The sequence below is a fragment of the Oncorhynchus nerka genome, unplaced genomic scaffold (assembly GCF_034236695.1).
Source record: "Oncorhynchus nerka isolate Pitt River unplaced genomic scaffold, Oner_Uvic_2.0 unplaced_scaffold_1116, whole genome shotgun sequence".
NCBI lineage: Eukaryota > Metazoa > Chordata > Actinopteri > Salmoniformes > Salmonidae > Oncorhynchus > Oncorhynchus nerka.
Window position 1 is genome coordinate 73,688 of NW_027040205.1, and position 24,910 is coordinate 98,597.

Consider the following 24,910-nt stretch of genomic DNA (forward strand, 5'->3'; position numbering starts at 1 on the left):
CCAGATCAGAGGCAGTAGGGATGACCAGGGATGTTCTCTGTTTAATGAGTCCTCCAGCCAGGGGCGGTAGAGATGACCAGGGATGTTCTCTGTTTAATGAGTCCGCCAGCCAGGGGCGGTAGGGATGACCAGGGATGTTCTCTGTTTAATGAGTCCTCCAGCTCAGAGGCGGTAGAGATGACCAGGGATGTTCTCTGTTTAGTGAGTCCGCCAGCCAGGGGCGGTAGAGATGACCAGGGATGTTCTATGTTTAGTGAGTCCTCCAGCTCAGAGGCGGTAGAGATGACCAGGGATGTTCTCTGTTTAATGAGTCCTCCAGCTCAGAGGCAGTAGGGATGACCAGGGATGTTCTCTGTTTAATGAGTCCTCCAGCCAGGGGCGGTAGAGATGACCAGGGATGTTCTCTGTTTAATGAGTCCGCCAGCCAGGGGCGGTAGAGATGACCAGGGATGTTCTCTGTTTAATGAGTCCTCCAGCCAGGGGCGGTAGAGATGACCAGGGATGTTCTCTGTTTAATGAGTCCGCCAGCCAGGGGCGGTAGAGATGACCAGGGATGTTCTCTGTTTAATGAGTCCTCCAGCCAGGGGCGGTAGAGATGACCAGGGATGTTCTCTGTTTAATGAGTCCGCCAGCCAGGGGCGGTAGAGATGACCAGGGATGTTCTCTGTTTAATGAGTCCGCCAGCCAGGGGCGGTAGAGATGACCAGGGATGTTCTCTGTTTAATGAGTCCGCCAGCCAGAATGTAGTGAAGTTAAAATAAAAAAGTAGTTAACAAATACAAATATAAATAGTAAAGTAAAGTACAGATGCCCTAAAAAAGACAAAGTAGTCATTTAAAGTATTTTTACGGAAGTACCTTACACCAACGACAAGAAGGTCTGCAGTTTATGTGAATGTTTGAGCCAGACTATAGACTATAGACTACAGACTATAGACTACTCTACCACCACTCAACCTTTATGGAGGTTGAGCCAGACTATAGACTATAGACTATAGACTACAGACTACTCTACCACCACTCAACCTTTATGGAGGTTGAGCCAGACTACAGACTACAGGCTATAGACTACTCTACCACCACTCAACCTTTATGGAGGTTGAGGCAGACTACAGACTATAGACTACTCTACCACCACTCAACCTTTATGGAGGTTGAGCCAGACTATAGACTATAGACTATAGACTACAGACTACTCTACCACCACTCAACCTTTATGGAGGTTGAGCCAGACTACAGACTACAGACTATAGACTACTCTACCACCACTCAACCTTTATGGAGGTTGAGCCAGACTACAGACTATAGACTACTCTACCACCACTCAACCTTTATGGAGGTTGAGCCAGACTACAGACTACAGACTATAGACTACTCTACCACCACTCAACCTTTATGGAGGTTGAGCCAGACTACAGACTATAGACTACTCTACCACCACTCAACCTTTATGGAGGTTGAGCCAGACTACAGACTACAGACTACAGACTATAGACTATAGACTACTCTACCACCACTCAACCTTTATGGAGGTTGAGCCAGACTATAGACTATAGACCCCAGACTACAGACTATAGACTACAGAATATAGACTATAGACTATAGACTACAGACTACAGACTATAGACTACTCTACCACCACTCAACCTTTATGGAGGTTTATTCATGAACACAACTAACATGCACGGAAAACACGCTCAGCTGTTAAATTCTAGTACTTTAGATCATTCTAGAGCTTCTACTATGGAAAATCCCTACTGCAGTATTAACCCTGTGCATAGTAGGACTATATGGTTCATATGCGCTGTTTATTGCGGCCTTGTCACATGATATGACTGACATTATATTATGATTAGGGGTTATATCATCACTGAAATGTAGCCTAGGCTAGTGTGCCGAGTTTATCAGAAGAGCCAGAACTGTCGAAATAAAAAGTTAATCATTGTCCGGGTCACCTGTTTTGATGAATCAAACAGTACTTGCATTTGCGTCACATGTATTGTTATTGACATATCATACCAATACGTAACCATTCACCTGTTGGTGTCATATTTTTACAGCAGATGACCGAACCAACCATGGTTATTTTACTCTACCCGGGCGGCTTCAAGTGGCTTGTGTGCGTGCGTGTGTGGATTGCTACATCGCTGGGGCGGTACAGTGCTTTTCAAGAGGCTGAACCCGACGGAGGTCCAGCGGCGCAATGATTGACTGAGCACAGAGCTTTGCAATCAACAGGGCTGTGTAGATCTCTCTCTCTCTCTCTCTCTCTCTCTCTCTCTGCTTGAACAAGACAGTCTCTCACTCCTCGATACAGCGCTGAGAATTTCACACCAAAAAGTACAGCGCTCTCGCCCCGGACTTCTGTCTCCAGTCCAGACGCACCGTTGGGAGACATTTTGTGGACTGACTAGGAATGTCTTCCAAAACCGACGACAGTGCTTGACACAGAACCTGGATGAAGGAAAGAATTTGTCATATTTGAAGGATCCATTCCAAAACCAGTTTTCTGATCAGCATGCAAATATATATTTTAGCCTGAGAAGTTAGATTTGCAGTTGGATGAAAACCATTAGGACTGCAGCTGCTCCGTGCGCATAAACTACAATAAACAACAATTCATCATAACAACTCGCGCTCTATTAGAATGATGAACGTTCAGTGGAGTAACCCGGTCCAATGCAACCGCAGTGGAACAGTCGGACAGAAACGTGTGGACTCAGAAACAGGTAACGAGCCGGTGTCCAAATGCGCCAGGCTGATCGAGTGTATGGGTGACGTGGGGTTTCTCGATAGCTCGCCGGGTTCCCCTGTTTCCCCGGTCCTCTTGAGCGGCTCCCCGAACAATCAAGGTCCGTCTCGGATAGGCCAATTTCTGATCCAACATATGGCTGCCAGGGACAGGATACACAGCGCACTCAACATTGACACGGGAGACGCGATGGTGTGCAAGGTAAGCGCAAAGACTATACCCATTCATTGTGCAATTCCTTTGAATGAATGACTGTTTCTGATGTGTCCTGTGTTGCTCAACAGCACCAATATCACATGATGCATATCCTGATCTTCATTAACCCTTTGGTGTCATTATACAATGTTTTAACTGAGAGGAATGTGACAGTAGCCTATTTAAATCATCGGAAATCATTCATTTATCCATTAAGACCAATGTGACAGTAGCCTATTTAAATCATTCATTTATCCATTAAGACCAATGTGACAGTAGCCTATTTAAATCATTCATTTATCCATTAAGACCAATGTGACAGTAGCCTATTTAAATCATCGGAAATCATTCATTTATCCATTAAGACCAATGTGACAGTAGCCTATTTAAATAATAGGAAATCATTCATTTATCCATTAAGACCAATGTGACAGTAGCCTATTTAAATCATCGGAAATCATTCATTTAGCCTAATAATAAGGTAATAGCCTAATAATAAGGTAATAGCCTAATAATAAGGTAATAGCCTAATAATAAGGTAATGGCTTAATAATAATATAATAGCCTAATAATAAGGTAATAGCCTAATAATAAGGTAATAGCCTAATAATAAGGTAATAGCCTAATAATAAGGTAATAGCCTGATAATAAGATAATAGTAGAAGAAAAATATACTAGCCTAATAATAAGGTAATAGCCTAATAATAAGGTAATGGCTTAATAATAATATAATAGCCTAATAATAAGGTAATAGCCTAATAATAAGATACTAGCCTAATAATAAGATACTAGCTTAATAATAAGGTAATAGCCTAATAATAAGGTAATAGCCTAATAATAAGGTAATAGCCTAATAATAAGGTAATAGCCTAATAATAAGATAATAGCCTACTAATAAGGTAATAGCTTAATAAGATACTAGCCTAATAATAAGATACTAGCCTAATAATAATATAATAGCCTGATAATAAGGTAATAGCCTAATAATAATATAATAGCCTAATAATAAGGTAATAGCCTAATAATAAGGTAATAGCCTAATAATAAGGTAATAGCCTGATAATAAGGTAATAGCCTGATAATAAGATAATAGCCTAATAATAAGGTAATAGCCTGATAATAAGATACTAGCCTAATAATAATATAATAGCCTGATAATAAGGTAATAGCCTAATAATAATATAATAGCCTAATAATAAGGTAATAGCCTAATAATAAGGTAATAGCCTAATAATAAGGTAATAGCCTAATAATAAGATAATAGCCTGATAATAAGGTAATAGCTTAATAAGATACTAGCCTAATAATAATATAATAGCCTAATAATAAGATACTAGCCTAATAATAATATAATAGCCTAATAATAAGGTAATAGCCTAATAATAAGGTAATAGCCTAATAATAAGGTAATAGCCTAATAATAAGATAATAGCCTGATAATAAGGTAATAGCTTAATAAGATACTGGCCTAATAATAAGGTAAATGCCTACTTCACCTGGACCACCTTTTATTCAAGTTTATGTGATGTAACGGATGCCGTCACACGTCCCACCCTCTCCCCTGTCTATCAACTCCTCTCATTTGTGTTCAAGTCAGTAGACTAAAGCCACGGCTGAAATATGATACGTCAACATCAGAGTGGAGATGTAGAGCTCGTCGTTCTCCTGTTCCAGGTGCTTAAATAAAGACCAACCTTGGTCACAACCCAGGTGTAGTTTCTAATTTTAACACATTAAATAACTGTCTCATTTAATCATTGGTGTAAATCCGCTCTCTCCACCCCTTAGGGGCATAACTCTCATAAATAAACAGAGCCCACACTGATAGCCTACAGGTTTAAATACTAAACATTTGAAATCAGTTGTTTTCAATGGATTGGATTTGTTAGACGATTATAATGTGTATTGACTGACACCAATGAGGCCAACCTCTAAGCTAATACATCTGAATCCACCCTGATAGATCCCCGTCTCCTCTCTCTGTTCTCACAGGTGTTTGACATGGGTCTGTACCAGGAGAAGATCCGGGCATACCGCATCCTGCCGGTCCACAGGAACATCAGCTGTATCCGAGACATTGTCCTGGGAGAGCGTTGGGCATACGTCTTCCTAGAGAAGGACCACGGGGACATGCACACCTTCGTTAAGAGCTGCAAGCGTTTGGACGAGGAGCGGGCGGCACAGCTCTTTCACCAGGTGGCGTCGGCCGTGTCACACTGTCACCAGCATGGCGTCGTATTAGGAGACCTGAAGCTACGCAAGTTTGTCTTCTCTGACAGGAAAAGGTAGAGAGAGACTTGAGATGACACGCGTACCGTTTTCACACACTCTCCTGTCAACCCCACACACTATCCTGTCAACCCAACACACTATCCTGTCAACCCAACCCAACACACTATCCTGTCAACCCAACACACTATCCTGTCAACCCAACCCAACACACTATCCTGTCAACCCAACCCAACCCACTATTCTGTCAACCCAACCCAACACACTATCCTGTCAACCCAACTCAACACACTATCCTGTCAACCCAACCCAACACACTATCCTGTCAACCCAACACACTATCCTGTCAACCCAACCCAACACACTATCCTGTCAACCCAACCCAACACACTATCCTGTCAACCCAACCCAACACACTATCCTGTCAACCCAACACACTATCCTGTCAACCCAACACACTATCCTGTCAACCCAACCCAACACACTATCCTGTCAACCCAACACACTATCCTGTCAACCCAACCCCAACCCACTATCCTGTCAACCCAACCCACTATCCTGTCAACCCAACCCAACACACTATCCTGTCAACCCAACCCAACACACTATCCCGTCAACCCAACCCCAACACACTATCCTGTCAACCCAACCCCAACCCACTATCCCGTCAACCCAACCCACTATCCTGTCAACCCAACCCCAACCCACTATCCTGTCAACCCAACACACTATCCTGTCAACCCAACCCCAACCCACTATCCTGTCAACCCCACACACTATCCTGTCAACCCAACACACTATCCTGTCAACCCAACACACTATCCTGTCAACCCAACCCCAACCCACTATCCTGTCAACCCAACCCACTATCCTGTCAACCCAACCCCACACACTATCCTGTCAACCCAACACACTATCCTGTCAACCCAACCCAACACACTATCCTGTCAACCCAACCCCAACCCACTATCCTGTCAACCCAACACACTATCCTGTCAACCCAACCCCAACCCACTCTCCTGTCAACCCCACACACTATCCTGTCAACCCAACACACTATCCTGTCAACCCAACCCAAGACACTATCCTGTCAACCCAACCCAACACAGTATCCTGTCAACCCAACCCAACACACTATCCTGTCAACCCAACACACTATCCTGTCAACCCAACCCAACACACTATCCTGTCAACCCAACCCAACACACTATCCTGTCAACCCCACACACTATCCTGTCAACCCAACACACTATCCTGTCAACCCAACCCAACACACTATCCTGTCAACCCAACCCAACACACTATCCTGTCAACCCAACCCCAACACACTATCCTGTCAACCCAACCCAACACACTATCCTGTCAACCCAACCCAACACACTATCCTGTCAACCCAACCCCAACCCACTATCCTGTCAACCCAACACACTATCCTGTCAACCCAACACACTATCCTGTCAACCCAACCCAACACACTATCCTGTCAACCCAACACACTATCCTGTCAACCCAACCCCAACCCACTATCCTGTCAACCCAACCCACTTTCCTGTCAACCCAACCCAACACACTATCCTGTCAACCCAACCCAACACACTATCCCGTCAACCCAACCCCAACACACTATCCTGTCAACCCAACCCCAACCCACTATCCCGTCAACCCAACCCACTATCCTGTCAACCCAACCCCAACCCACTATCCTGTCAACCCAACACACTATCCTGTCAACCCAACCCCAACCCACTATCCTGTCAACCCCACACACTATCCTGTCAACCCAACACACTATCCTGTCAACCCAACACACTATCCTGTCAACCCCACCCAACCCACTATCCTGTCAACCCAACCCACTATCCTGTCAACCCAACCCACACACTATCCTGTCAACCCAACACACTATCCTGTCAACCCAACCCAACACACTATCCTGTCAACCCAATCCCAACCCACTATCCTGTCAACCCAACACACTATCCTGTCAACCCAACCCCAACCCACTATCCTGTCAACCCCACACACTATCCTGTCAACCCAACACACTATCCTGTCAACCCAACCCAAGACACTATCCTGTCAACCCAACCCAACACAGTATCCTGTCAACCCAACCTGTCAACACACTATCCTGTCAACCCAACACACTATCCTGTCAACCCAACCCAACACACTATCCTGTCAACCCAACCCAACACACTATCCTGTCAACCCAACACACTATCCTGTCAACCCAACACACTATCCTGTCAACCCAACCCAACACACTATCCTGTCAACCCAACCCAACACACTATCCTGTCAACCCAACCCAACACACTATCCTGTCAACCCAACCCAACACACTATCCTGTCAACCCAACCCAACACACTATCCTGTCAACCCAACCCACTATCCTGTCAACCCAACACACTATCCTGTCAACCCAACCCAACACACTATCCTGTCAACCCAACCCAACACACTATCCTGTCAACCCAACCCAACACACTATCCTGTCAACCCAACTATCCTGTCAACACACTATCCTGTCAACCCCAACCCAACAACACTATCCTGTCAACCCAACCCCCACTATCCTGTCAACCCAACACACTATCCTGTCAACCCAACCCAACACACTATCCTGTCAACCCAACACACTATCCTGTCAACCCAACACACTATCCTGTCAACCCAACCCAACACACTATCCTGTCAACCCAACCCAACACACTATCCTGTCAACCCAACCCAACACACTATCCTGTCAACCCAACCCAACACACTATCCTGTCAATCCCAACAACCCAACACACTATCCTGTCAACCCAACACACTATCCTGTCAACCCAACACTATCCAACTATCCCAACCAACACACTATCCTGTCAACCCAACCCAACACACTATCCTGTCAACCCAACACACTATCCTGTCAACCCAACACAACACACTATCCTGTCAACCCAACCCAACACACTATCCTGTCAACCCAACCTATCAAATACACTATCCTGTCAACCCAACACACTATCCTGTCAACAACCCAACACACTATCCTGTCAACCCAACCCAACACACTATCCTGTCAACCCAACCCAACACACTATCCTGTCAACCCCCAACACACTATCCTGTCAACCCAACCCAACCCACTATCCTGTCAACCCAACCCAACCACACTATCCTGTCAACCTAATTATCCCAACCCAACCCAACACACTATCCTGTCAACCCAACCCCAACCCACTATCCTGTCAACCCAACCCAACACACTATCCTGTCAACCCAACTATCCTGTCAACCAACACTATCCTGTCAACCCAACCCAACACACTATCCTGTCAACCCAACCCAACACACTATCCTGTCAACCCAACCCCCAACCCACTATCCTGTCAACCCAACCTGTCAACACACTATCCTGTCAACCCCAATCCCCCAACCCACTATCCTGTCAACCCCAACCCAACACACTATCCTGTCAACCCAACACACTATCCTGTCAACCCAACTATCCCAACACACTATCCTGTCAACCCAACACACTATCCTGTCAACAACCCAACACACTATCCTGTCAACCCAACCCAACACACTATCCTGTCAACCCAACCCAACACACTATCCTGTCAACCCAACAACCCACATCCTGTCAATCCAACCCAACACAATCCTGTCAACCCAACCCAACACACTATCCTGTCAACCCAACCCAACCACTGTCAACCCCACCCAACCCACTATCCTGTCAACCCCAACACTATCCTGTCAACCTATCCTGTCAACCCAACCCACACTATCCTGTCAACCCAACACACTATCCTGTCAACCCAACCCAACACACTATCCTGTCAACCCAACACACTATCCTGTCAACCCAACAACACTATCCTGTCAACCCAACACACTATCCTGTCAACCCCATCCTGTCAACCCAACCCAACACACTATCCTGTCAACCCAACACACTATCCCCACACTATCCTGTCAACCCAACACACTATCCTGTCAACCCAACCCAACACACCTGTCAACCCAACCAACACACTATCCTGTCCAACACACTATCCTGTCAACCCAACCCAACCACTATCCTGTCAACCCAACCCAACACACTATCCTGTCAACCCAACCCAACACACTATCCTGTCAACCCAACCCAACACACTATCCTGTCAATCCCCAACCCAACCCACTATCCTGTCAACCCAACCCCACCCACTATCCTGTCAAACCCAACACACTATCCTGTCAACCCAACCCAACACTATCCTGTCAACCCAACCCAACACACTATCCTGTCACACTATCCTGTCAACCCAACACACTATCCTGTCAACCCAACACACTATCCTGTCAACCCAACCCAACACACTATCCTGTCAACCCAACCCAACCCACACTATCCTGTCAACCCAACCCCAACACTATCCTGTCAACCCAACCCCAACCCACTATCCTGTCAACCCAACCCAACACACTATCCTGTCAACCCAACCCAACACACTATCCTGTCAACCCAACCCAACACACTATCCTGTCAACCCAACCCAACACACTATCCTGTCAACCCAACCCAACACACTATCCTGTCAACCCAACCCAACACACTATCCTGTCAACCCAACCCAACACACTATCCTGTCAACCCAACCCAACACACTATCCTGTCAACCCAACCCAACACACTATCCTGTCAACCTGTCAACCCAACACACTATCCTGTCAACCCCACCCAACACACTATCCTGTCAACCCAACCCAACACACTATCCTGTCAACCCCCCAACACACTATCCTGTCAACCCAACACACTATCCTGTCAACCCAACACACTATCCTGTCAACCCAACCCAACACACTATCCTGTCAACCCAACCCAACACACTATCCTGTCAACCCAACCCCAACCCACTATCCTGTCAACCCAACACACTATCCTGTCAACCCAACCCAACCCACTATCCTGTCAACCCAACCCAACACACTATCCTGTCAACCCAACCCAACCCACTATCCTGTCAACCCAACCCAACACACTATCCTGTCAACCCAACCCAACCCACTATCCTGTCAACCCAACCCAACACACTATCCTGTCAACCCAACCCAATCCCAACAACACTATCCTGTCAACCCAACCCAACACACTCTCCTGTCAACCCAACCCAACACACTATCCTGTCAACCCAACCCAACACACTATCCTGTCAACCCAACCCAACACACTATCCTGTCAACCCAACCCAACACACTATCCTGTCAACCCAACCCAACACACTATCCTGTCAACCCAACACACTATCCTGTCAACCCAACCCAACACACACTATCCTGTCAACCCAACTATCCCCAACACACTATCCTGTCAACCCAACCCAACACACTATCCTGTCAACCCAACCCAACACACTATCCTGTCAACCCAACCCAACACACTATCCTGTCAACCCAACACACTACAACCCAACACACTATCCTGTCAACCCAACCCAACACACTATCCTGTCAACCCAACCCAACACACTATCCTGTCAACCCAACCCAACACACTATCCTGTCAACCCAACCCCAACACACTATCCTGTCACTATCCTGTCAACCCAACCCAACCCACTATCCTGTCAACCCCAACACACTATCCTGTCAACCCAACCCACTATCCTGTCAACCCAACCCAACACACTATCCTGTCAACCCCCACTATCCTGTCAACCCACTATCCTGTCAATCCTGTCAACAACCACTATCCTGTCAACCCAACCCAACACACTATCCTGTCAACTATCCTGTCAACCCAACACACTATCCTGTCAACCCAACCCAACACACTATCCTGTCAACCCAACCCAACCCACTATCCTGTCAACCCAACCCAACACACTATCCTGTCAACCCAACCCAACCCACTATCCTGTCAACCCAACCCAACACACTATCCTGTCAACCCAACCCAACACACTATCCTGTCAACCCAACCCACTCTCCTGTCAACCCAACCCCAACCCACTCTCCTGTCAACCCAACTCAACACACTATCCTGTCAACCCAACCCAACACACTATCCTGTCAACCCAACCACACTATCCTGTCAACCCAACCCAACACACTATCCTGTCAACCCAACCCACTCTCCTGTCAACCCAACTCAACACACTATCCTGTCAACCCAACCCAACACACTATCCTGTCAACCCAACCCAACACACTATCCTGTCAACCCAACCCCAACCCACTATCCTGTCAACCCAACTCAACACACTATCCTGTCAACCCAACTATCCTGTCAACACACTATCCTGTCAACCCAACCCACACTATCCTGTCAACCCAACCCAAACTATCCTGTCAACCCAACCCAACACACTATCCTGTCAACCCCCCACTATCCTGTCAACCCAACCCAACACACTATCCTGTCAACCCAACACACTATCCTGTCAACACAACCCAACACACTATCCTGTCAACCCAACCCAACACACTATCCTGTCAACCCAACCCAACCCACTATCCTGTCAACAACCCAACACACTATCCTGTCATCCTGTCAACCCAACCCAACACACTATCCTGTCAACCCAACACACTATCCCAACCCAACACACTATCCTGTCAACCCAACCCAACACACTATCCTGTCAACCCAACCCAACACACTATCCTGTCAACCCCACACAATATCCTGTCAACCCAACCCCAACCCACTATCCTGTCAACCCAACACACAATCCTGTCAACCCAACCCCAACCCACTATCCTGTCAACCCAACACACTATCCTGTCAACCCAACCCCAACCCAACACACTATCCTGTCAACCCAACCCACTATCCTGTCAACCCAACACACTATCCTGTCAACCCAACCCAACCCAACCCACTCTCCTGTCAACCCAACCCACTATCCTGTCAACCCAACCCACTATCCTGTCAACCCAACACACAATCCTGTCAACCCAACCCAACCCAACCCACTCTCCTGTCAACCCAACCCACTATCCTGTCAACCCAACCCACTATCCTGTCAACCCAACACACTATCCTGTCAACCCAACCCAACCCACTATCCTGTCAACCCAACACACTATCCTGTCAACCCAACCCCAACACACTATCCTGTCAACCCAACCCAACACACTATCCTGTCAACCCAACCCCAACACACTATCCTGTCAACCCAACCCAACACACTATCCTGTCAACCCAACCCAACACACTATCCTGTCAACCCAACCCAACACACTATCCTGTCAACCCAACCCAACACACTATCCTGTCAACCCAACCCAACACACTATCCTGTCAACCCAACCCAACACACTATCCTGTCAACCCAACCTAGCTGGGTCAGATATTGCCTTTCTTTTGACGCCACTGTTTCAGCACTTATGGTGGATATGTAACCAGGCCAGCACAACATAGCTTGGCTCAGCTCGACTCGGCTCAGCTTGGCTGAGCTATGTAGCGCTGAAAGGGCCCTTGATTGATGTCGTTGACATTTTTGTAGAGACACGCAGTATACGCAGCAAGACAGGTTGAGCGGAGGAGCAGGGGATAATTGATGCAATATAAGGGGTTCTACATGCTTTTGAAAGTTTTATAATGGATTATAATTGTAGTAATCTCTTGTGGACAGATTCACATGTAAACAGTGACAATCTGTCAAGACTCATGTAGAATTATGTGATTGTGATCAGCAGTAGTTTCTGGTTTGGCTTTTCTTCATTGACTATTTCGACGAATCAGGATTAGGCGAAAGTGGTCCTTAAACGGGGGCAGTGATATCAAGCCCAGTGCGCAGTAGTTATTGTACTCCTAGGCGAACACTGTAGGTGGACCGTTCATTCTACATTGATATTTTCATTAAATGCCATGTTTCACATTAGTACCGTAGACTATATGGACAGTATATAGGGCTGTGTTTTATGCTTTGGGACAAGCCCCTTAGTTCCAGTGAAGGGAAAACTTAACGCTACAATATACAATGATGTTCTAGACGATTCTGTGCTTCCAACTTTGTGGCAACAGTGTTGGGAAGGCTTGTTCCTGTTTCAGCATGACAAAGCCCCCGTGCACAAAGCGAGGTCCATACAGAAATGGTTTGTCAAGATAGGTGTGGAAGAACTTGACTGGCCTGCACAGGGCCCTGACCTCAACCCCATCGAAAACCTTTTGGATGAATTGGAACGCCGACTGCGAGCCAGACCTAATCACCCAACATTAGTGCCTGACCTCACTAATGCTCTTGTGGCTGCATGGAAGCAAGTCCCTGCAACAATGTTCCACCATTTAGCGGAAAGCCTTCCCAGGAGAGTGGAGGCTGAACCGTCACTCCACCAAAACTAGCGGACCAATGGAGACTCATTGTCTACCTCTAAACCCCGCCCTTCACGGAAAAATAATGCCAAAACTAGCGGACCAATGGAGACTCATTGTCTACCTCTAAACCCCGCCCTTCACGGAAAAATAATGCCAAAACTCGCCATCAAGATACGAGTAGCGTAACCAAAAGGTAGTCCATGCATGGAAGAGTGTTGGCAAAATCTATTCAATAGGTTGCTGATAGTAAAGTAGTATGAATTATACAGCTGGCCAGTTGATAGTAAAGTAGTATGAATGATACAGCTGGCCAGTTGATAGTAAAGTAGTATGAATTATACAGCTGGCCAGTTGATAGTAAAGTAGTATGAATTATACAGCTGGCCAGTTGATAGTAAAGTAGTATGAATTATACAGCTGGCCAGTTGATAGTAAAGTAGTATGAATGATACAGCTGGCCAGTTGATAGTAAAGTAGTATGAATGATACAGCTGGCCAGTTGATAGTAAAGTAGTATGAATGATACAGCTGGCCCGTTGATAGTAAAGTAGTATGAATGATACAGCTGGCCAGTTGATAGTAAAGTAGTATGAATGATACAGCTGGCCAGTTGATAGTAAAGTAGTATGAATTATACAGCTGGCTGGCCAGTTGATAGTAAAGTAGTATGAATGATACAGCTGGCCAGTTGATAGTAAAGTAGTATGAATGATACAGCTGGCCAGTTGATAGTAAAGTAGTATGAATTATACAGCTGGCCAGTTGATAGTAAAGTAGTATGAATTATACGCCAGTTGATAGTAAAGTAGTATGAATTATACAGCTGGCCAGTTGATAGTAAAGTAGTATGAATGATACAGCTGGCCAGTTGATAGTAAAGTAGTATGAATGATACAGCTGGCCAGTTGATAGTAAAGTAGTATGAATGATACAGCTGGCCCGTTGATAGTAAAGTAGTATGAATGATACAGCTGGCTGGCCAGTTGATAGTAAAGTAGTATGAATGATACAGCTGGCTGGCCAGTTGATAGTAAAGTAGTATGAATGATACAGCTGGCCAGTTGATAGTAAAGTAGTATGAATGATACAGCTGGCCAGTTGATAGTAAAGTAGTATGAATGATACAGCTGGCCAGTTGATAGTAAAGTAGTATGAATGATACAGCTGGCCAGTTGATAGTAAAGTAGTATGAATTATACAGCTGGCTGGCCAGTTGATAGTAAAGTAGTATGAATTATACAGCTGGCCAGTTGATAGTAAAGTAGTATGAATGATACAGCTGGCCAGTTGATAGTAAAGTAGTATGAATGATACAGCTGGCTGGCCAGTTGATAGTAAAGTAGTATGAATTATACAGCTGGCCAGCCAACTGTATAAAACGTTCCCTTTGCCATAGCCAGTTGGCAAGCATGCAAAACAATTCCCTTTGCCATAGCCAGTTGGCAAGCATGCAAAACAATTCCCTTTGCCATAGCCAGTTGGCAAGCATGCAAAACAATTCCCTTTGCCATAGCCAGTTGGCAAGCATGCAAAACAATTCCCTTTGCCATAGCCAGTTGGCAAGCATGCAAAACAATTCCATTTGCCATAGCCAGTTGGCAAGCATGCAAAACAGTTCCCTTTGCCATAGCCAGTTGGCAAGCATGCAAAACAATTCCCTTTGCCATAGCCAGTTGGCAAGAATATAAAACAATTCCCTTTGCCATAGCCAGTTGGCAAGCATGCAAAACAATTCCCTTTGCCATAGCCAGTTGGCAAGAATATAAAACAATTCCCTTTGCCATAGCCAGTTGGCAAGCATGCAAAACAATTCATTTTGCCATAGCCAGTTGGCAAGCATGCAAAACAATTCCTTTTGCCATAGCCAGTTGGCAAGCATGCAAAACAGTTCCCTTTGCCATAGCCAGTTGGCAAGCATGCAAAACAATTCCCTTTGCCATAGCCAGTTGGCAAGCATGCAAAACAATTCCCTTTGCCATAGCCAGTTGGCAAGCATGCAAAACAATTCCCTTTGCCATAGCCAGTTGACAAGCATGCAAAACAATTCCCTTTGCCATAACCAGTTGACAAGCATGCAAAACAATTCCCTTTGCCATAGCCAGTTGGCAAGCATGCAAAACAATTCCCTTTGCCATAGCCAGTTGGCAAGCATGCAAAACAATTCCCTTTGCCATAGCCAGTTGGCAAGCATGCAAAACAATTCCCTTTGCCATAGCCAGTTGGCAAGCATGCAAAACAATTCCCTTTGCCATAGCCAGTTGACAAGCATGCAAAACAATTCCCTTAGCCATAGCCAGTTGACAAGCATGCAAAACAATTCCCTTTGCCATAGCCAGTTGGCAAGCATGCAAAACAATTCCCTTTGCCATAGCCAGTTGACAAGCATGCAAAACAATTCCCTTTGCCATAGCCAGTTGACAAGCATGCAAAACAATTCCCTTTGCCATAGCCAGTTGACAAGCATGCAAAACAATTCCCTTTGCCAGTCAAATGTTTTAAGCGCAACTGTTGCAGTGGCTTAAATACTATGGAATGGACACTGCTACGATCAAAAATAACTGTGTTGAAAACATCCTCACTGACATCGTCCATGTTGACTGCTTCATGCACGTCCAACCGGATCATGAACACGGGAGGCAGGTAGTCCAGTGGTTTAAGAGCAGTCGGCCAGTAACCGAAAGGTCGCTGGTTTGAATCCCAGATCCGACGAGGTGAAAAATCTGCCGATGTGCCCTTAAGCAAGGCACTTCACCCTAATTGCTCCTGTAAGTCACTCTGGATAAGAGCGTCTGCTAAATGACTAGAATGTAAAAATGTAAATTAGCGGAAGGGAGGGGTTCTTATTCTATGGTATATTGTCGATCACACAATTTAATATGCGGGATGGGAGGGAGGGGCCAAGAGTTTCTTCATAGATTGTCTAAACCCAGAGGAGCAATGTGGTGAGACTTCAGGGAACGCTTACGAAACAGAGGACAACATGGTGAGACTTCAGGGAACGCTTACGAAACAGAGGAGCAACATGATGAGACTTCAGGGAACGCTTACGAAACAGAGGAGCAACATGATGAGACTTCAGGGAACGCTTACGAAACAGAGGACAACATGGTGAGACTTCAGGGAACGCTTACGAAACAGAGGAGCAACATGATGAGACTTCAGGGAACGCTTACGAAACAGAGGAGCAACATGATGAGACTTCAGGGAACGCTTATGAAACAGAGGACAACATGGTGAGATACAAAACAGAGGAGCAACGACTTCAGGGAACAAACAGAGGAGCAACATGATGAGAGGAGCTTACGAAACAGAGGAGCAACATGATGAGACTTCAGGGAACGCTTATTTAAAACAGAGGACAACATGGTGAGACTTCAGGGAACGCTATTTAAACAGAGGAGCAACATGATGAGACTTCAGGGAACGCTTACTTAAAAACAGAGGAGCAACATGATGAGACTTCAGGGAACGCTTAGAAACAGAGGACAACATGGTGAGACTTCAGGGAACGCTTACAAAACAGAGGAGCAACATGATGAGACTTCAGGGAACGCTTACGAAACAGAGGAGCAACATGATGAGAGAACTTGAAACAGAGGACAACATGGTGAGACTTCAGGGAACGCTTACAAAACAGAGGAGCAAGGGACTTCAGGGAACGCTACAAAACAGAGGAGCAACATGATGAGACTTCAGGGAACGCTTACGAAACAGAGGAGCAACATGATGAGACTTGAGACTTATGAAACAGAGGACAACATGATGAGACTTCAGGGAAAACAGAGGAGCAACATGATGAGACTTCAGGGAACGCTTACGAAACAGAGGAGCAACATGATGAGACTTCAGGGAACGCTTATGAAACAGAGGACAACATGGTGAGACTTCAGGGAACGCTTACAAAACAGAGGAGCAACATGATGAGACTTCAGGGAACGCTTACGAAACAGAGGAGCAACATGATGAGACTTCAGGGAACGCTTACGAAACAGAGGACAACATGGTGAGACTTCAGGGAACGCTTACGAAACAGAGGAGCAACATGATGAGACTTCAGGGAACGCTTACGAAACAGAGGAGCAACATGATGAGACTTCAGGGAACGCTTACGAAACAGAGGAGCAACATGATGAGACTTCAGGGAACGCTTACGAAACAGAGGAGCAACGTGATGAGACTTCAGGGAACGCTTACGAAACAGAGGAGCAACATGATGAGACTTCAGGGAACGCTTACGAAACAGACCAAACAGACCAGGGGGTTTGGGATTTGACAAGTCAATGAGAGAAGGAAAACATTATATCCTTCGTTTTCTTCAAATCTAAAGGCACAACCTAGATTTGAGCTAAAGTCTTCAGTAGTTGAACATGTTACTACTCCAACCTCGTGAAAGTGACAAACTGACACGTTATTTACATTTTTCGACGTAAACAACTGGTTTGACGGTCTGCACATGCTCAGTTCGGACTGGATGACCTTTAGACCCCATGATGTGTTTCTACGCATAAGCTCAGCCAAAGTCGCCATGACATCACCTACAAGTGTGATGGGGGATTTCTATTGGAGAGGCAGTTTCAGTCTATCTTCACACTGTACCGTCTTTGGTTTCCTTCTGCAAGGGAGGAGACTCCGATTCCTTCCTACACGATTTCACAACACATTCCCCACAAAAGTGAAACGGGAAGAGACATATTTGTGATAATTTATTAACTGCAAGCACTTAAGTAAAGTGTTACCCAACTCTGAACCTTAGTCGAATGAGGAAGAAGACTTTGGTTTCACGGTGTAATTTGGGTTATTGGCCAAATAAATGTTTTATTGTTTTTCACGGTCACCTATTCACAGTACTGTTTTCTACTACACTCAAAATTTCTTCATATCAATCAGAGTTTACTGGTAAAATGCTATTACCACCTCCTCCCCCTCCCCCCCTACAGACAGCCTCAATGTCTTCCTATAGGACACCTCCTCCCCCTCCTCCCCCTACAGACAGCCTCAATGTCTTCCTGTAGAACACCTCCTCCCCCTACAGACAGCCTCAATGTCTTCCTGTAGAACACCTCCTCCCCACTACAGACAGCCTCAATGTCTTCCTGTAGAACACCTCCTCCCCCTCCTCCCCCTACAGACAGCCTCAGTGTCTTCCTGTAGAACACCTCCTCCCCCTACAGACAGCCTCAATGTCTTCCTGTAGAACACCTCCTCCCCCTACAGACAGCCTCAATGTCTTCCTGTAGAACACCCCCTCCTCCCCCTACAGACAGCCTCAATGTCTTCCTGTAGAACACCTCCTTTTCCCATAGTCCTCTATTACCACCGCCTTTTCCCATAGTCCTCTATTACCACCTCCTTTTCCAATAGTTCTCTATTACCACCTCCTTTTCCAATAGTTCTCTATTACCACCTCCTTTTCCCATAGTCCTCTATGACCACCTCCTTTTCCCATAGTCCTCTATTACCACCTCCCATAGTCCTCTATTACCACCTCCTTTTCCCATAGTCCTCTATTACCACCTCCTTTTCCCATAGTCCTCTATTACCACCTCCTTTTCCCATAGTCCTCTATTACCACCTCCTTTTCCCATAGTCCTCTATTACCACCTCCCATAGTCCTCTATTAACACCTCCTTTTCCCATAGTCCTCTATTACCACCTCCTTTTCCCATAGTCCTCTATTACCACCTCCTTTTCCCATAGTCCACTATTACCACCTCCTTTTCCCATAGTCCTCTATTACCACCTCCTTTTCCCATAGTCCTCTATTACCACCTCCTTTTCACATAGTCCTCTATTACCACCTCCCATAGTCCTCTATTAACACCTCCTTTTCCCATAGTCCTCTATTACCACCTCCTTTTCCCATAGTCCTCTATTACCACCTCCTTTTCCCATAGTCCTCTATTAACACCTCCTTTTCCCATAGTCCTCTATTACCACCTCCTTTTCCCATAGTCCTCTATTACCACCTCCTTTTCCCATAGTCCACTATTACCACCTCCTTTTCCCATAGTCCTCTATTAACACCTCCTTTTTCCATAGTCCTCTATTAACACCTCCTTTTCCCATAGTCCTCTATTAACACCTCCTTTTCCCATAGTCCTCTATTACCACCTCCTTTTCCCATAGTCCACTATTACCACCTCCTTTTCCCATAGTCCTCTATTACCACCTCCTTTTCCCATAGTCCTCTATTACCACCTCCTTTTCCCATAGTCCTCTATTACCACCTCCTTTTCCCATAGTTCTCTATTACCACCTCCCATAGTCCTCTATTAACACCTCCTTTTCCCATAGTCCTCTATTATCACCTCCTTTTCCCATAGTCCTCTATTACCACCTCCTTTTCCCATAGTCCACTATTACCACCTCCTTTTCCCATAGTCCTCTATTACCACCTCCTTTTCCCATAGTCCTCTATTACCTTTTCCTTTTCCCATAGTCCTCTATTACCACCTCCTTTTCCCATAGTCCTCTATTACCACCTCCTTTTCCCATAGTCCTCTATTACCACCTCCTTTTCCCATAGTCCTCTATTACCACCTTCTTTTCCCATAGTCCTCTATTACCACCTCCTTTTCCCATAGTCCTCTATTACCTTCTCCTTTTCCCATAGTCCTCTATTACCACCTCCTTTTCCCATAGTCCTCTATTACCACCTCCTTTTCCCATAGTCCTCTATTACCACCTTCTTTTCCCATTGTCCTCTATTACCACCTCCTTTTCCCATAGTCCTCTATTAACACCTCCTTTTCCCATAGTCCTTTATTACCACCTCCCATAGTCTTCTATTACCACCTCCTTTTCCCATAGTCCTCTCCACTCTTAACATAACTGTTCCATGCAGAGTTTCCATAGTCCTCTATTACCACCTCCTTTTCCCATAGTCCTCTCCACTCTTAACATAACTGTTCCATGCAGAGTTTCCATAGTCCTCTATTACCACCTCCTTTTCCCATAGTCCTCTCCACTCTTAACATAACTGTTCCATGCAGAGTTTCCAGGGGAGTCCTCTATTACCACCTCCTTTTCCCATAGTCCTCTCCACTCTTAACATAACTGTTCCATGCAGAGGGGTTTCCAGGAGAGGAGAGATTACCACCTCCTTTTCCCATAGTCCTCTCCAGGGGGAACATAACTGTTCCATGCAGAGTTTCCAGAAGGGGAGGGGGAGGGGGAGAAGAGAGAGGAGGGGGGGACAGAGAAGGAGAGGAGAGAAGGGGGGGGAGAGAGGGGAGAGGAGGGGAGGGGAGGGGGAGGAGAGAAGGGGAGTGCGGGAGGAGAGGAGAGGAGAGAATGTGTGAAGTATGTGGTATGGGATGTGGATGTGTGATGTGTGAATGGGGGAGGGGATGTGGGGGAGAATGGGATGTGGGGAGATGTGTGTGGGGAGGGAGAGAATGGGGGTGTGAGGAGGAGGAGGGGGAGGAGAGAAGAGAAGAGGAGGGGTTATGTGGAGAGAATGGGGGATGTGTGAGGGAGGAGGGGATGTGTGGGGAGGAGAGAAGAGGATGTGTGGGGAGTGAGAGAATGGGGGAAGAGGAGGATGTGCATGGTTATGTGTGAGGATGTGTGTATATGTGTATGTGTTTGTATGTGTGATGTGTGTATGTGTGAATGTGTATGTGTGTATGTGTGTATGTGTATGTGTATGTGTGTATGTGTGTATGTGTATGTGTATGTGTGTATGTGTATGTGTATGTGTGTATGTGTGTATATGTGTATGTGTGTATGTGTGTGTGTATGTGTGTATGTGTGTATGTGTGTATGTGTGTATGTGTGTATGTGTGTATGTGTGTATGTGTGTATGTGTGTGTGTGTATGTGTGTATGTGTGTATGTGTGTATGTGTGTATGTGTATGTGTGTATGTGTGTATGTGTATGTGTGTATGTGTGTATGTGTGTATGTGTATGTGTATGTGTGTATGTGTATGTGTGTATGTGTATGTGTATGTGTGTATGTGTGTATGTGTATGTGTATGTGCGTATGTGCGTATGTGCGTATGTGTGTATGTGTGTATATGTGTATGTGTGTATGTGTGTATGTGTGTATGTGTGTGTGTGTGTGTATGTGTGTATGTTTGTATGTTGTATCAGGGTTTGTATGTGTGTATGTGTATGTGTGTATGTTTGTATGTTGTATCAGGGTTTTCATCGCTCAACAGTTTTGTGTGTTTATCAAGAATTGTCCACCAGCCAAAGGACAACAAGCCAACTTGACACAACTGTGTGGAAACATTGGATTGAACATGAGGCCAGCTGTGGAGTGCTTTCAACGCCTTGTAGAGTCTTAGTCTATGCCGCTCTGTCATCGCTCGTCCATATATTTATATATTCTTTAATTCCATTTCTTAACTTAGATTTGTGTGTATATGTTGTGTAATTTGTTAGATATTACTTGTTAGATATTACTGCACTGTCGGAGCTAGAAACACAAGCATTTAGTTAGATATTACTGTACTGTTGGAGCTAGAAACACAAGCATTTAGTTAGATATTACTGTTGGAGCTAGAAGCACAAGCATTTAGCTAGATATTACTGCACTGTTGGAGCTAGAAACACAAGCATTTAGTTAGATATTACTGCACTGTTGGAGCTAGGAACACAAGCATTTAGCTAGATATTACTGTACTGTTGGAGCTAGAAACACAAGCATTTAGCTAGATATTACTGCACTGTTGGAGCTAGGAACACAAGCATTTAGTTAGATATTACTGCACTGTTGGAGCTAGAAACACAAGCATTTAGCTAGATATTACTGCACTGTTGGAGCTAGGAACACAAGCATTTAGTTAGATATTACTGTACTGTTGGAGCTAGAAACACAAGCATTTAGTTAGATATTACTCTACTGTTGGAGGTAGAAACACAAGCATTTAGCTAGATACTACTGCACTGTTGGAGCTAGAAACACAAGCATTTAGCTAGATATTACTGTACTGTTGGAGCTAGAAACACAAGCATTTAGTTAGATATTACTATACTGTTGGAGCTAGAAGCACAAGCATTTAGCTACACCAGCAATGACATCTGCTAATCACATGTACGTGACCAATAATATTTGCTTTGATGCCCTGAATGATTTTCCTAATATTTTGTGCACTCAATGTTTATAGTGCACTACTTTTGACCAGAGCCCTACAGGCCCTGTGTAGGGAATAGGGCTCCATTTGGGACATCCCCAACAAACAAACAAACCCATGGACTTAAGCTATTAATATGGCAGTAGCACAGTGAGTGAATGGGTGTTTGAGTGAATGGGTGTTTTGACTGTCTCTAATGACCAAAACGTGCTGTGTTGTCCTGTCTCTGTGCTGTATTTGCCCTGACGTGCTGTATTTGCCCTGATACTGTGTTGTAGTACTAATCAATGCTGTGTTGTCCTGTCTCTAATGACCAAAACGTGCTGTGTTGCCCTGTCTCTAATGACCAAACGTGCTGTGTTGTCCTGTCTCTAAACGTGCTGTGTTGCCCTGTCTCTAATGACCAAAACGTGCTGTGTTGCCCTGTCTCTAATGACCAAAACGTGCTGTGTTGCCCTGTCTCTAATGACCAAAACGTGCTGTGTTGCCCTGTCTCTAATGACCAAAACGTGCTGTGTTGTCCTGTCTCTAATGACCAAAACGTGCTGTGTTGTCCTGTCTCTAATAACCAAACCGTGCTGTGTTGTCTTTAGGTATGATGGTATGGTTTAGTAATTTGCCCTTCATAGAATCAGAAATATCTTCTGATTAAAAAATAAGCAAAATAAACAACCAAATGTTGATCAAATCTGCAACTCTTTCATAAACCGCTATACAAAACATCCCCACTTGGTCTGGTTATTGCTGTATTCTCTCCTGAACAGATTTTTAAGGGAGTGGAGCCTCTTGCTTTGCCTCTTCCTCTCTGCTAATATGCTCTTTGTTGTCCTGTAGGATCCATGTGAAGCTGGAAGGCCTGGAGGACTGCAAGGTTCTAGAAGGAGAAGACGACTCCATGTCAGACACCCACGGCTGCCCAGCCTACGTCAGCCCAGAGATCCTGAACGGCTCCAGCTCCTACTCCGGGAAGCAGGCGGACGTCTGGTCCCTAGGGGTGATGCTCTACACTATGCTGGTGGGACGCTACCCTTTCCACGACCCAGACCGATCTACCCTCTTCTCCAAGATCCGGTGGGGCCAGTGCTGCCTTCCCGAGGGCCTCTCTCCCCGGGCCAAGTGTCTGCTGCGCTCCCTGCTGAGGAAAGAACCATGGGACAGACTGACTGCCGCCGAGGTGCTTATCCATCCGTGGTTCCACACCACCACCGCCAACGGACAGGAAACAGGTGTCAGTGAACACACAGTGCCTTCCTGTGATGTGGAAGAGGAGGATGATCTGTTCTGTTGATCGATGGGATGAATCACTGTGACTCACTCAACCCCTCGAGTGAAACCAAAAAATATGTTCAAGAGGGAATTTTTTCTTTTCTTTTTGTGGCACATTTGTGAAGGTTATTTTGGTTGTATACTTTGCTGTATGTCAGACACAAGCTTTTGACTCAAACTACTGTTTGTCTATATGTTAGAATAAGGGAGTTGTTAGAAGTACACCACCATCATTGTCCATTATGTTTGTGTTCACAGAAAGTAGTCATTTGGTGCTAAAAACCAGCACATTGTTTATTAGAGTAGATTCAAACTTTTTAGGGATAGACCCCCTTTTATTTCCTTTTTTTTTCGCCTAAAATGAGTTTGCCTTTTTTCTCAAAATGTAATTTAAGGTGCTTCAGAGCTTTTAATATCATTCTTTATGTCATTTATCTTTGTTTCATAGTGTAGTTTCTTCTTCTTCTTTTTATTCATTTTAGTCACATGACTTCTTAATTTGCAGTATGTTGGCCAATCGGTTGTGCAGCCAGACATATTGGCCATTCCTTTTGCCTCATCCCTCTCAACCATGTTGTAATTCCTCGCCAAATCCAACCGTCTGGTTGCTCCTCATTACACACCACAGACCAGCACCGTCTGGTTGCTCCTCATTACACACCACAGACCAGCACCGTCTGGTTGCTCCTCATTAAACACCACAGACCAACAGCGTCTGGTTGCTCCTCATTACACACCACAGACCAGCAGCGTCTGGTTGCTCCTCATTACACACCACAGACCAGCAGCATCTGGTTGCTCCTCATTACACACCACAGACCAGCAGCGTCTGGTTGCTCCTCATTACTCACCACAGACCAGCAGCGTCTGGTTGCTCCTCATTACACACCACTGACCAGCAATTATTCTTCACATCAACAACATATGAATCCCTACAAAACCTATTGTATGACCTCTTATACACTATATTAGGCCCAGCCTGACCTCTTATACACTATATTAGGCCCAGCCTGACCTCTTATACACTATATTAGGCCCAGCCTGACCTCTTATACACTATATTAGGCCCAGCCTGACCTCTTA

General features: G+C 45.4%; 1 protein-coding gene across 1 annotated transcript; it reads left to right on the top strand.

The window, feature by feature from the left end:
• Positions 1-2,019: 2,019 nt before the first annotated feature.
• LOC115127101 (tribbles homolog 1-like) lies at positions 2,020-24,462 on the top strand. Its single transcript, XM_065016144.1, has 3 exons — positions 2,020-2,952; positions 4,939-5,231; positions 23,396-24,462. The coding sequence occupies exons 1-3, from the start codon at positions 2,647-2,649 to the stop codon at positions 23,847-23,849; spliced, it is 1,053 nt and encodes a 350-aa protein (XP_064872216.1). The 5' UTR covers positions 2,020-2,646; the 3' UTR covers positions 23,850-24,462.
• The last annotated feature ends 448 nt before the right edge of the window (positions 24,463-24,910 follow it).